The sequence below is a fragment of the Peromyscus eremicus genome, chromosome 23 (genome assembly GCF_949786415.1).
Source record: "Peromyscus eremicus chromosome 23, PerEre_H2_v1, whole genome shotgun sequence".
Lineage (NCBI taxonomy): Eukaryota > Metazoa > Chordata > Mammalia > Rodentia > Cricetidae > Peromyscus > Peromyscus eremicus.
The window spans coordinates 30,999,028-31,013,726 of NC_081438.1; the positions used below are offsets into that span (position 1 = coordinate 30,999,028).

Here is a 14,699-nt window from a genome sequence, read left to right on the forward strand (position 1 = left end):
CTCAGACACCACCGTCCAGCGTGGGTAGGTTTCCCATGCTGAGCTCACCGGGTCCTCACCGGGGTCCTCACCGGGGAGGATGGCTCACCTGCTTGCTCCTGGTCTGATCAGGGACCTGTCAGTCCGCCCACTCGTCCAGCCTGGCGTGGGTACTGTGAGGAGTGCACCGTTAGGTGTGTGAGGTGCGCTTCCCGGCTCTCCCTTCTCTTCCTTTCTCCCTGCTTCTGCTTGAGCCCCTCGCTGCAGTTTGGGGCCACATTTCTGGATGTTTATAGCATCAGACCTTCCAGAGCGACAGACAGATGCGGGAGAGGAACTGAGGCGTTTGTTTGAGAGCTTCTGAGAGCTTTTTTTAGTGCGAACAGTTCAAAGCGCTCCTCTTGTTAATCAGAGGAATATTCCAGCATCCCTGGGGTGGTCACACTGGCTTAATTGGAACCCAGGCTGCTTTGAAGTCCTTTTAATCCTTCCGGGCCGGGAGAAAGAATTGGGAGGCAGCAACTGGAAATTTGAAATTTCTTCATTTTATTTACATGTGTCTGGGGACCCATGGAACTCGTTTCCCCGAGGCATTTGTGTTTCCGGCTGTGGACAGCTGAGTGAGATTTGGACGTTAGGTGGCTGGAGTGGGAGAGTTGCAGGGCAGTGAGTCACTTCAAAGCGGCAGCAATGGGCCCTGGTGCCCATGCGGTTTAGCGGCGTCTGGCCGTCCTGGTGCCCATGTGGTGTAGTGGCCCCTGGCCGTCCTGGTGCCCATGCGGTCTATCAGTCTCTGGCCGTCCTGGTGCCCATGTGGTCTATCAGTCTCTGGCCGTCCTGGTGCCCATGCGGTCTAGCGGCCCCTGGCCGCCCTGGTGCCCATGCGGTCTAGCGGCCCCTGGCCGTCCTGGTGCCCATGCGGTCTAGCAGCCTCTGGCTGTCTTGGTTCCTTAGGAAGCATGCTGCCATGCTCTGGCCTCCAGCCACCGTGTCCACCAGTCATTTATTTTGCTACATGGGGACAGGACATTAGCCACTCAGCAGAGCCGTCCTCCCACACCTCTGTAGTTCCTCAGGTGGATCCGGTCATTGTACCAGCTTGACACGGCCGGGCACGCACTCTTGTCTGGCTTTCCCTGAGCTGCTGAGGGTTAGTTGTCATTCAAAAAATTTTCTGAGGTAGGGTCTCGGGGTCTAGACTGGCCTTGAACTCAACATATAGTTACAAATGACGTTAGACTTCTCTTTGTGCCACCAGACCTGGTTTATGCAGGGGATGACAGCTAGGGCTTTGTGCATGCCAGGCAAGCACTTGAACAGCTGGGCCATGTCCTCAGCTTGTGTTTGGTTTGGAATCAGGGTCTCACTGTCCAGACTGACCTGTCTCTGACTGTCGTATTCACGCTGGGATTACAGATGTGTGCTACTGTGTCTGGTTATTACATTGTGCTTGCGAGTCAAGCTCAAGTCATCAGGCCTTAGTGGCAATCGCTTTACCCACTAGCCGCTGTCCTAGCTTCAGTGCCACCCTTCTGGAGGCTCTTCCTGACCAGCTTGTCACTTTGGTCACCCTGCCCCCTTTGCTGGTCTGTCACTGTGCTCCTGAAGGAAACATTCCATGTTGGTTTTGTCCTGGTGATCGTCAGGCCCATCAGGTAATGAGTATCTGTGACTCTGGACACCACCTGCTCTGTGGGCACAGTATCTGCGGGTCTTAGGATGGGACCGCACATGGAGCACTCCTGGATTTGTTGGAGACAGGGCCTTACTTGGTGTGGGTCAGGCCGGCATAGACCTCGGTTGCAATCCTCTTACCTGAGCCTCCCGACTGCTGGCTGTGCTGCCGTCCCAGGCTGGGAGGGTGCCCCAGACACAGTCTGTAAGTCCTCACGGGTGCTGCGCTGAGCCAGACGCTCCCTCCTCTGTGTGCTCAGGGTTGACTCTGGTTTGGTGGTAGCGTTTCCTTCCTCCGTGTTACCCACCCACAGCCTTCCTCTTGGTGATGTTCCACCTGGTTCTGTCATTGGGAGCTGGCAGGCCTGTGTCCTACAGGGCCAGCATCATGGCTGGAGGTGGTATGGGGTGGTTTACAGTGCTGTGCACTCTGCTGGGGGACCCCACAGCAGCAGGGATCACAAAGGCCTAGTGATGGCCCAGTGCCCCCGATGTTGGGGCCGTCAGTCAGGTCAGGTAGTGTCATCCCTTTTTCCCAGATCAGGAAGCAAGGCTTAGCTAGACCTCAACTCGATCCTGGCCGGCTCCAAGGTCCAGTCCACCATGCCCTGTCCTCTCACCTCTTTGCTACTTTTCTCATCAGCACTTTGGGGAAGTCATAAAGATGTTTGGAACTGCGCCTGTCTGCTCTGGAACACGGCCAAGGGGACAGAAGTGTGAATTCAGATTTTAAAATTGCATTCATGTGTCTGTGTGAGCACACATGGGACAGGACACGTGGAGGCGTGAGGACAATGTGGGGCTTGGCTCTCTCTTCACCACTCGGGTCTCAGGGGTCACTCAGGTCCTTAGGCACTCACCTCTACCCCCTGAGCCATCTCACTGACCTGGAAGTGTGCTGTCAGTTTCTGTATGGTCCAACTGAGCATGTCCTTAACGGACTGTCTGACTTGCAGTCCCTAGCGGCGTCACAGTGACGCCTTCCACTAAGCACTCTGTTCTCATTGATTCAGAGAGGGCCACTGAGTCTGCAGGGGTCAGCTGGTTGGGTATGGGGCCTGAGGCCTGTGTGAGGGCGGCTCAGGCTGTCTGTCTGCCTGGCATCCCAGTGTAAACTGTGAGTTCCACGCCCCAGCCTCCTGATGACTTTGGAGTCTCCTGTTGGAAATCAGAATGAGACCCATGCACATGTTTCTGTTGTTTGTATTTCTTGTTGTCTGGACTTGCTCCGTGCTTGGGGTTGGATTTGTGTGGACAGCAGGGCACAGGCTCTGGAAGGACCATGGCCCCAAAGGACCTCTGGGTTGTCTAGTGCTGCCTAGGCTAGCCCAAGTTAGCTCTGGCAAATTCTGGCAGATACTGTAGCCCCAAGTCACTTCCTAGTAGGCCATTTGTGATTATTGTCCTGTTTCTTTCTTTTATTTGCACATGTATATGCGTGTGTGTGTGTGTGTGTGTGTGTGTGTGTGTGTGTGTGTGTGTGCGCGCGCATGCATGCGTGCACGTGCTTGAGAGGTCAACAGTGTCTTCTTCCGTCATTCTCCACCCTGTTTTTTGAGACAGGGTGTCTTCCTGAGCCTGGTGCTCACTGATTTTGCTAGATTAGCTGGCCACTGAGTTCTGGGGACCCTCCTGTCTCTGTTTCCAGAGTTTTGGGGTTATAGGCAGGAACTGCCACCCCTAGCTTTTTACATGGGGACTGAGGATCAGTCAGGTTAGTGAGATGGCCACAGTGGGTAAAGGTGCTTGACACCAAGCCTGATGAGGTCACCTGAGTTGGATCTGGGACCCACATGATGGAAGGAGAGCATTAACTTTCAAAAAATCACAAGGTGCCTTTGACCTGCACACACACACATGCATGCACGCACACACGCATGCACACCAGCCACTCTCATAAATAAGTGTAAACAAACAAATCAGGTGTTGGTGCTTTCGGACTGGCATTTTATGAACCAAGGCATCTCCACAGGCCCTACCCTTGGTCCCCCCAATTGTTTGTTTGTCTATATTTATTTATTTATTTATTATAAAAAAGAATCAGGCTTTCATCTCTGTAACCATCTCAACTCACCAAAAGAGCAGTGCCTTTGAAGGCATGGGGCCTTGTCCATTTTACCCTGGCTCTGCCCCATGCTCACCCCAGGGGAGCTCCCTTGGCGTGACTGGTGAATTGTTCTGACTCTGAGGCAGCAGTGGGCTTGCTCATGCACTCCCTCCCAGGAGGTGCCCGTGGGGGCCACGTGCATGTGCTTCGTGACTGAAGAGAGATTTGGAAAGCTCTTGCCAAACCAGTGCGTGGAGAAGACGGCATTCCTGTGCAGAGTTGAAGGCCACGGAAGGCACACAGGGAAATCGTGGAAACGGTGGTGGTGAATAGGAAAACTAAACGGTTGAGATCAAAAGTCATAAAGTCTGAGATCAACCTAGTGGACTCGTGGGGGGCGGGGGAGAACAAGGGAATCTGTGGCTGATATGTAGAACTGAATTGTATTGCAAAATAAAAATTAAAAAAAAAATAAATAAAATAAAAAGTAAAAAAAATATACTCTAATATATGCCAAATATAATGAAGAAAAAAAAAAAAGTCATAAAGTCAGGTGGCAGGGCGGCCCGCCTCTGAGCACAGAGCTTGAAGTCATGAGTATGTCTTCTGGGTGTGGTTTGTGCGGAATACCAGATAAGACTCCATGAAGATTTGAGGATGGTGTGTGTGTGTGTGTGTCACACGCTTCTGCATGTTTGCCCAGGTGAGGCGGCATGGAGGCCACAGGTTGATGTCAGGTGTCTTCCTCAATTGCTGTCCACCTTACTGTTTTTGAGGCAGGATCTGTCACTGAGTGGAGCTTGCTGTTTTGTCTACACTGACTGGCCAGCGAGCACCAGGGACCTTCTGTCTCTGCCTCCTCCGTGCTGGAGGTACAGGTCTGTGTGACCGTGCCCAGCTGGTGCATGCTGGGAATCTGAACTCAGATCCTCATGCCTGTACAGTAAGAGCCTTACCCAGTGACCTATCTCCTCAGCCCACATTTTTTTATCCTTTTTCCTTTTTAGGTTAAAATGTCTTGGGTACAAGCTGGGTATGATGGCACACACCTTTAATCTTAGCACTTGGGAGGCCCAGGCAGTTGATCTCTGTGAGTTCAAGGCCAGCCTGGCTTAGAGGTGAGCTCCAGGACAGCCAGGGCTAAATTGTGAGATTCTGTCCCACTCCACCTCCCCCCAAATTTAAAGCACAAACAAAAACTTAGGTACATAGATTTTCGATTTCTCTCTTAACCAACTTTGGGATCGAGTCCTTGTGTATTTAGATAGAAAGCCCCACTCTCACAACAGTGCACACACTCTCTCTCACACCCACACACCACACACCAGATTTCACCAATATTCCTGTAATGGCCTCTTTTATGACACAGGTCATTTGTGTTATATGTAGCTGAATCTGATTTAGGAATGATCTGATTGCTCGGTTATAAAAGGTTATAGTAGAATTTCCATGTGTTAATTGGTCATGGGAATAACATGTTTCCTTTTTTTTTTGGAAGAGATTTTAGATAGCACATGCTTCCACGGCATAAAAGGTTTAAGAAGGGACCGATGAACTGGCTCAGCCTGTGAGGGCGCCAGCTACCAAGCCTGGTGACCCACATGGTGGAAGCGCAGAACCTACACATGCACGTTATCCTCTGACCTTCACACAGGTGCTGTGCCACGTAACCCCCTAATACTAAATGCAATTTAAAAATACATCAGAAGCTTAGAAACGTTGGTGGTAAGGCTCCTGCTTATTTTCTCACTTCTTCCTTTCTTTGTCCCCTACGAGACCTTTGGTTTATATGCAAGCCAACATAGGCAGGCATAATTTTTGGTTTATTCAAATAACACAGTTTATGCACTTTCTGTTTCTCTTCCCCCCCCTTTTTTTCCCCCCGGGGGGGGGTGGGGATCTTGAGGCAGGGTTTCTCTGTATAGTTTTGGTGCCTGTCCTGGATCTCGCTCTGTAGACCAGACTGGCCTCGAACTCACAGAGATCCTCCTGGCTCTGTCTCCCGAGTGCTGTGATTAAAGGCGTGCGCCACCGCTGCCCAGGCAACACTGAACTTTTAATCCAGTGTCTTAACTTAAGAACTTGGCAGGATGTAGAAAGGTCTCATGGGGTTTTGTCCATTCTCTGTTAGGAGTCTCTGCAGTGAAGAGCCAGGACAGAATGTATGGTCAATTCCTCTTGTGACCCTGACACCTGGAGAAGGAGAAAGATGGCTGGGTGGAGTTAGTACATGGTGTGTGAGCCTATGCTTTGGGCTGGGGAGGATAATGGTGCAAACAGAACCCATGAAGAGCAGGGCTTGATGATGAGGCTTCAGGTTGTAGATCCGTAGGCTGGTGCAAGCCCAGCTAAAGACAGGTGACAGTGAGCAGACACCTAAAGTGACAGGAGAAGCACCCGGAGAAGGGGCATGTGGGGCCTGAGGAGGGAGTGTGGTAATGACTGTGAATTGGAACAGCATCTGCCTTCCTGTTCCTCTCCTGGCCAGGCCATCTGTGTGACCTCATTTCCAAAAAGGAGGAGGGATGTCATGTGACAGGGGCCTGTTGGTCCTTCGCTGCTGTGGCAAACCTCTGTGCCTGAGACAGCAGCCGGCCCTGCCTTGCCTCCCTCAGGGAGAGGGACTGTCCCTCTACACGCTCGGAACTGGCAGCTTTGGAAGGTGGATGAGTGATATTGCCTGTTTCATGGTCAGGCTGTCACAGGGCGGTTCCCACCTCTAATGATGAGATGGATGAAGGAGATGTGCCTCTCCAGTGTCTACTGGAGCCGTAATGGCTGTGGCCTCAGGACGTGAGATTCCGACTCTTGCTGGGTGACCTTAGGATCGTGGGCAGCAGGCACGGCCACTGCACGTGGATCTGCAGTGCACGGCACAGTGCTCGTCTGCCATGCAGTGCTGACTCAGTGTGTGATGTTTGGTTGTCCTGTGCTGGACCCTCCATAGCAGCGTCTCATCAGTCCCGGGAGAAGTCCGATTCTGTGTCTCCACATCAGTGAGGGCTGTCATCCTTTCAGCTTTTAGCACAAGTTTTTGCTGTCTAATGTGTTCTGTTCTGGACATGGCATACTTTTTTGCAAGAACAGTGCGGGTGGTGGAGGGCTCTGTTCCCTCCTTCCCCTTCCTTTGCAGTTGGGCCCTGGCTGGAGACCAGTCCCTGCAGTTTTGGACCGTGGTCTCAGCCCTGTGGCTTCCTATTCTCTGGAAAGAATGGCACCTTGGAAGAGAGCTCATGGCCTGGTGTTTGCTAATTGGGCCTGTGGCTGCTGCCACCTCATTCATTCTCGACACTGGTGTCCTCGGGATTGGGTGTCTTTCAGACGCTGTGAAACCAGCACTTATGGCTTCAGTGAGAGCCATGGCACCTGCTATTAGAACTCAAAATAGCCGCGGTGGGGGCTGGAACTGTCTTCGCCTCCGAAATAAACTAGTGGGCTCCGGCCGGCCCGCAGCATTCCGTGCCTGCAGCTGAGTTTGTGTCACAGTTCAGCTGCTCATGGAACAAAGAGACCTCTCCCCGAGAGCCCCCCGCCACACCATGAAAGGCCTCGCAGCTGAAGCCACGGTTGTTCGGCAGCAGATGCCACAGCTTGGGCTGCAGTTGGAACTGTCACTTCCCTGTCATCCCATGTGTTGGAGGCCCCAGAGGCCCTGAGTGCCTTCCACTTTGTAGTTGTGAAGTGCGAGTGTCACGCTCGCTGGACCGGACTGGCAGTGGTATTTTTAGGCCACAGTGGCACTCGGTGGGACGCCTTGTAGTTGAAAGCACTTTGCTAATCCCTAGAGTGCCTGGAAGCATCTCTGAGTTGCTTTAACCAAACCGGTCAGGAGGCTTCTGCAGCACAAAATCTCAGCTGGCACCTGGCAATCCATGGGCTCTGGTCAGGGACGAGGTGAAGGCTGTACTATGGATGAATCCCCTCTGACTCTACAGGTCTTGAAAGCCCTCCTCCATGCCGGAGGCCGATTGCCACCCTCACTTCCAATGAGGGTCATGCAGTGCTGGGGTGGTTCCTGCATCCCAGGGCTTCTTAAGGATTGTGATCCCAACCTCCCCACACCAACCTCCCTTCATCCCGGTTCCAGGGCTGATGGCAGACTGACAGCACATGGCAAGTGTCCTGTTCCCTAAGCTGCGTACTTCTGGTGACTTTCTCCATTGTGGCCTTGTCTTGTCTTTTTTTTTTTTTTCCTATTTTCTTAAGTTTTTTTGTTTTCTGGCTTTTACTTTTACTTACATATACATGCACTACAAGTTCTCAGTCTGTGAAGTTCACACAGTGCATAGAAGAGATCTTGATTGCCCCCACCAGTGCGGGAAAACACAATTTCACTGAACCATGCTTCCCACCAAGGTGCGTTCTGTGACTATAAGAATATACATGTTACTTACCCTCTCTGTGTGTAGTTCAAGTGTAGAGTCAGTTTGTGCCTGGCTCTTTCATGGGCATCTTTTTCCCTGGTACCCTTGTTTGGCCCTTCTGCTAAGAGAAACTTTATAGCCTGCCTGGGTTGCCAGCAGACCCACAGGTGGGGCTTTTTGGGCTGGAACTGACCTCTCATGGGTCCGCAGGTGGATGGTCCAATGCTGATGAGGGCTCATCCCCCACCTTTCAGATGGTTGCTTTCGTGTGACCTTGTATTGCAGAAAGGGGATGAGGAGAGGTTCTCGATGTATTTTCCTGGGTCATATATGCGTGCTATGCAAGTATTCTACCACTAGGCTGCATCTCCAGCCTCTCGTAAAGGGCTGTAATAAGTTCAGAGTTCAGCTCATTGTACCATTGTACATGGAGTAGCTCATCTGTACCTAGGACTGACCAGGGTTGCTCATGAGAATTGTAGTGCACACAAGTGCGCACACTTTTAGAGGTCAGAGGTCAACTTTGGGTGTTATTCCTTGGTGCTATCCACCTTGTCTTTTAGATAGTCTCTCATTGGCCTGGGACTCACCAAGTAGGTTAGGCTGGCCAGGGAGCCCTAAGCATACACCTATGTCAACCTCAGCACTGAGCAGGCGCTAGCACATCTGGCTTTGTATATTCTTAATATTTTAAATTCCATTTTGTTTAATTAATTAATTAATTGTGTATGTGCTTGTGAGGCTCAGAGGACAACTTGAGGGAATTGGTTCCTTTCCCCATGTGGAGTCCAGGGATTGAACTTAGGTCCTCAGGGTTGGTGGCAAGTACCTTTTACCCACCGAGTCATCTTGCTGTCCCAACACACCAGCTTGTTTTTATTTTCCCTAAATATGGCTTCTGGGAACTGAGTTCGGATCTTCATGCTTGTATGGAAGTATGTTACCAAACTGAGTGATCTCCATAGTCCTCAGGTGTATCTTGAAAGGGTCTGCCTGGGTGGGTAGGCTGTGTTGGACCTGGATGACAGCTGTGACTCCTGGCTGTTCTGTCTGCACACGGGCTGCAGGACGAACTCCTGCAGCTCCCTGAATTGCCAGTGGATGGTGTGGCTTTTGGTGTTTGGTCCATTTCCGGGGAGAGCAGGAACTGAGTGTGCCCTCTTTATCCCGCAGGACTCCGGAGGACCTTTCCAGGTTCGTGGTTGAGCTGCAGCAGCGAGAGCTTGCCCTGAAGGAGAAGAATAACACCATCACCAGCAGGTAGCCGATCTGGGTGCATCTGGCTCTGTGTGTGTTCTTGGCAGCTTGAGTCCTGTGTATCTTTCTTCTGGTGTACTTGAAGTGGCTGTCTGTTTTCCGTCACTGTTACATAGTACCTGCGGCTGGGTACTTTTCAAGAAGAACTTAATTTTTTTAGGGCATAGTGGTGGCATTCTTAGGGTGTAGCTGTGCTTAGGAAAGCAGATGATAGGTTTGTGTGCATGCATGTTTTGGGCTAGCTTGCATATTGGAGAAAGCTAGAGAGGAAGGGTTGGGATTTTGTCTTAACAGCTCTTTTTTGAGCACCAGCCGAGGGTTTCTGAGAGCTGTCTCAGCCCCTTGGAAGGTCATTGCCCTCAGCGGCCTGAAGACCTCTCATTCCACCCACTTCCGTGTATGAGTGCTTCAGGTGAACTTATTTAAACGGCATGCACACAGTCAGCATTGGGAGATGGCTGTGCCTCACGTGATTGGAGCCATGGGAGTCGATGCTGCCTGCATGCCACGTAGCAGTGAGTCTCAGCTTGAGCCCCTCCGCAGGCTGACTTCCTGACCTTGCCTAGATCAGGAGCCTTACAGCTTCCCGACAGTGTGTGGACTCTGAAAGGCCCTTGGGTGTAAGATGCATGTATGATGTGTGCAGACCTGTGTGACCACAGACATGGACATTCTGTCTGACCTGTGCCCTTTCCCTGAGATGAGCAGTCGGCACGTTTGTTCCACCGTCCAGCAGGACATCCAGGGGCAGCTCTGAGGCCTGCCTGGCCTGCCATGCTGCCTGTCCTTCCACACCACACACCTCCTGCTTTGTCCAACACCACTTTCCCAAGCCCAACACCAACTGTGTGCTATTTGCTTCTGCTCTGACACTAAGGGTCTGCTTAGATGTCAGTCACAAGTGTCAGGTCCCCAGGTCACCCACACTTCCATCCCACCACCCATCCTCAGGCCTGCGGATTCTCAGAAGTCAGGAGAGTGTCTCCCTTGAGACTCCTGGTTTCTTCTAACGGATTCAGCCCAGGAGCAACTGGGTGGAGGGTGCTCTGAGCAGGGTGTGTGAGGACATTGCCTTTTACAGGTACACCACCCTCCCACCATCCTGATGCACTCACCAACCCCCAAGTATCCAAATCCTACTGGGAAGAGTTTCAGAGCCAGGCCTCCAAGTCAGTGGCTGGGGCTAGGAGCTTCTCCTCTCTCTTTTCTAGTCCCTTTGTGACCAGCTCCAACCTGAGCATTGTGAGCTTGGACTAGCCTATCTCATTAGCAAAGGAACTTGTTGAGAATACTAGCAGACAAGCCTTTCACCCAGTGGAGCCCAAGAGTTTTAGGGTTCTGCCAGAAACCAGAGACCTAAGCCGAATGTGTTTGGTCTTCTTTCACGTTAGCCTGGGCTCTTGCCCATTTTCCCCATGGCTAGCCACTCAGCTGATCTTGTGACTTTGAGGTGCCATCCCAGGTTTAGTGTTATGTTCCAAGACAAAAAGTAGTCTTCTTTGAGTCTTTTCTGGAATAGGGAAGGCTTTTCTGTGGCCCCAGTCCAGCTGATCCCCTTCAGTGCCCAAAACTGATCTGTGTGCCTGTCTAGATCCTGTACTGCCAGAAGATGGGGTTGCCATGGTGAGCCCAAGGTCATCCCACGTGTACTTGAGCTACCTGAGGCAAGTGGGATGGGCTTCTGCAGAGCCAGAGGGAGGGGCTGTGTGCAGTGACCAGGGCAAGAGCCTCTAGTGCCCTGAATGGACTGGTCCTTGCATGGACAGGGCTGGGGGGAGCATGGAGCCAGCCTGTTTGTTGTTGATGATCCAGCCATAGCCTTGTCCTCTTTCGGAGACAGTGTTTTAATCATTTACTAGCCAGAAGGAAGGGTTTCTCATTTTGAGTGCTGATGTCACTCTGAAAATTGGCTTCTAGAAGCATCTGGTTATGTTGAACATAATCACATCCATTTACTTGGGAAAGCTCACATGATAAAGATTGCCTTTTGCTTTCAAAGCCACTGTCAGATGAAACGGGCGTGAAAAGTGATTTGGAATTAAAGCTTGAACGTTTGCCTGGCGATCCTCTTCATTTTCCTCTGACTATGAAACGGAATGAACTATTAAAGGGAAGGAAACCTGTCTGCGATTCCCTCCCACCCAGGAGTTAGCTGCTGTGACCAGGCAAAGTAAGACTCATGTCTGCCCAAGAGCCATGGGGAAGGGGGGCCCACTGGCACACTTCCCAACATACCTGGCTTGTGTTTTCCAATGTGGGTTGAGTCAGCCTATGCCAGGGGCAGGCGGGCTGGGGGGTTCCCTGAGCCAGAACAGCTGTAACATCAGGGCATCCTGTGGGTGTGCCTGGCATTTCACTCTCTTCTGTAGGATGTCATGGTCCCTAGTTAACAGATCTCAGGGAGAGGCACGGTCCACAGTACTGCCTCTGCCTCCCTGGGAACATTTTTCCAAGATGAGTTGTTTTTGGGTTTCTGTGTGCTGGCCTTCTGTGCCTGGGTTCTTGTGGGACCTGTGACACCTTGTTGTTTGTGGCTTCTGTATCCTGGAAGCAGGCTTCTCATAGAGCTGGCTAAGCAGTTGCCTGGCTTGTGAGCCTTGTGGAGCTGAGCTGCTGAGCTGCTGAGCTGAGAAGTGGAGAGGCAACAGCTGTGGGGTTCTGGGGCTAGGTTTCCAGGGCTATTCTAGGTTCCTCACTGTTGGGCTGGGGCCAGGGGCTTTTGTTAGTAAGGTGGGATACAGTGATCAGCCCAGTTCCATTCCTGGAAACTGGGATGGTCTAGATTAAGATAGCTGGCACTTTGGTGGGGTGAGTGGTTGTTGGTTTTTTTCTTTTTGCTCTTTTGAGGGCCTGCCACCCAGCTCCCAAATAAATCATACACGGAGGCTTATTCTTATTTATAAATGTCCAGCCTTAGCTTGGCTTGTTGTTAGCCAGCTTTCCTTAACTTAACCCATCTGTCTTTTGCCTCTGGGCTTTTCTGTTCTCTTACTCCTGTAAATCTTACTCTCACTCTTACTGGCTAGTTGTGTAGCTGGGTGGCTGACCTCTGATGTCCTCTTCTTTCTCTGGCTACTTCTTTTATCTCAGATTTCTCCTTCTATATATTCTCTCTGCCTGCCAGCCCCACATATCTTTTCTTGTGCCTTGACATTGGTTGTTTAGTTCTTTATGAGACCATCAGGTGTTCTAAACAAATGCAATGTAAACAAAAGTAACACACCTTAAAATACTATTCTATAACAGGTGATTACCAATCCCGGGACCTCTGGTGTATCATGTTTCAGGCCACTCAGGAGATAAAGCTGAGACTCTCTATTCCCAGCCTACTGTGTGCTGGGTCCTGGGTCCTGCCTTTCCCTTTAATGCAGGTTCCAGATGGAATCAGACCTCAGGATGGGGAGGTGGCTAGGCAGCACTGGCCTTGGCGGTTGGGCGGATGACCCTAGTTTGAGTGCTTCATTCAGCCTTTGGCTTACAGGGCAGGTCTCTACTGTTTTGTTCCCGGGACCAGGAGACTCTGCAGGGCCAGTTGTTTTCCTTGGCCTTTTGAAGATGGTTAGGCAGATTCAGTTGAAATGAACTGAGAACAGGGTGGGCCTTGCTTTCCACAGGAACAGGCAGGACACTGGAGGTCTTTATTTTTGGGTACTGTGTAGTTCTAAGGAGCACACCATCAGCATCAGCTTCGGTCACGTCCTGCAGGGTTGTGGTTCTGGTCCGTGCGGACTGTGCGGGACCGTGGCCTATACTCCCATCATGCTGAATTCTTGTCCACTGTTCCAGCCCAGCTACTGACCGTGTCTGGATCTTGCAAACAGAGGTTTTCCTCTTTTGTGGTCTTTAAACATGTTCTTTATCACACCGTTGCCCCGGGCTTCATAAGCTACTGTTGGCTCCGTTTTCTTTCTCCCTCCTGTCACTCCTCCTCCTCCTCTTCCTCTCCCTTAATTCCTTATCCCTCTAGTCCTTCCTTCTTTTCCCCTCCCCCTCTTCCTCTCACCTCCTCTCATCCTCCTTTTTTTTTTTTCTCATCTGTGTTCTTCTTTCTTTTCCTCTTCATCCCCCATCTTTTCTTCCTCACCTATCTGGTCCCCACACCTCACCCGTTTTGCTGTTGGAAAAGTACAGGATGCTCACTGGCTGTTAGAACACACGCACACACACACACACACACACACACACACACACACTCATCTTTCTACTGTGAAGAGCATGGCATCTTGAGGACATCTACTCAGGCGTACAGCACCTCTGTGTGAGTCATCTGCATCTGCCAGCACCAGCTGTGCCAGAAAGTCAGGTGGGCGCCCATGCTGGAGACCAGAGAGTGCATGTCTGTAGGTCTGTCTCCTTGGAGCAGGGAGGTGTGGCTGGAGTTGGCCTTTTGCATGTTGGCTGGAGTTCCCTCAGCTGGCCCTAGCATGTGTGGGGCAGAGCCATGCCTCTGGGAAGGCTACTAAGCAGGGCTCTGTCCTGAGGTGCAGAGTGGTAGGGGCCTCACTGAAGGAGGCTGAACTACAGACAGTATCTGCCCCTGGGAAGGTCAGATGAGGTCTCATCCTAGAATTTTCAACTTGTCAGGAGCAGGGAATGTGCCTCTTACCATTGAGATGGGATGACCTTGATCCCTAGCTGGTTAGGTGTGGTTCTGAACTCATTATATTGAAATTGACTTTTTGTTTGTTTTGTTTGGAGACATTGTCTCCTTCTGTCTTCAAGGCTGATCTGGACCTCCCTGGAATTTCCTGTGTAGCCAGTGCTGGCCTTAGACGCTTAGTCTTGCTTCCTCAGCCTCCCCAGTGCTGGGGTAGTGCGTGTGTTATCCCATCCGGCTGAATTTGTTTGTTCTCTCTTTTCTCTGGGTGTTTGGGTGAAAGCCCAGAGGTGGGGCTCGCACTTCCTCCTATGAGGGCACTGGGGTTTTTGAGTTGCAGAAGATAAGAGTGGGGAGTGGTGGAAGAGAGTGAGGTTGGGGAGAATGTTGCAGGACATATATGGATTGAAGGGGAGGGAGGGACGATGTGTCCTGTCCAGTAGGTGGGGAGGACCTGGAGTCTGCTCAGGTGAATGTTGTCTGTTGAAGTGGAGAGCATGTCTCTGCAGGGCTTTCTTGGGGACTGCATCCCTGGTGTTGGGCAGCTCTCTGATTGGTGAGGACTGGATGGGAAGGGTCCATGTGCAGGATATGTACACAGGGTTGGACAGATTCCTACTTGGTGGGCAAAGGGCAGCTTGCCCAGTGGGTACCAGTAGGGCATCCTCAAGGAAGGTGCTGGTCTGCACATTCCGATCGAGGGCAGCGTGAGCCATGGGTCTGTGCCTGCTTCCCTTCTCACCATCCTGCACAGCTCACAGGTACCATCCATCATAGATAT

General features: G+C 51.4%; 1 protein-coding gene across 1 annotated transcript in view; it reads left to right on the forward strand.

Moving 5' to 3' along the window:
* Mad1l1 (mitotic arrest deficient 1 like 1) overlaps positions 1–14,699 on the forward strand; it is a 322,122-nt gene that overhangs the window by 59,273 nt on the left and 248,150 nt on the right. Inside the window, exon 10 of the mRNA XM_059249350.1 lies at positions 9,238–9,324. Within this exon, the coding sequence (XP_059105333.1) occupies positions 9,238–9,324 (87 nt within the window). The remainder of the gene's footprint in view (positions 1–9,237; positions 9,325–14,699) is intronic.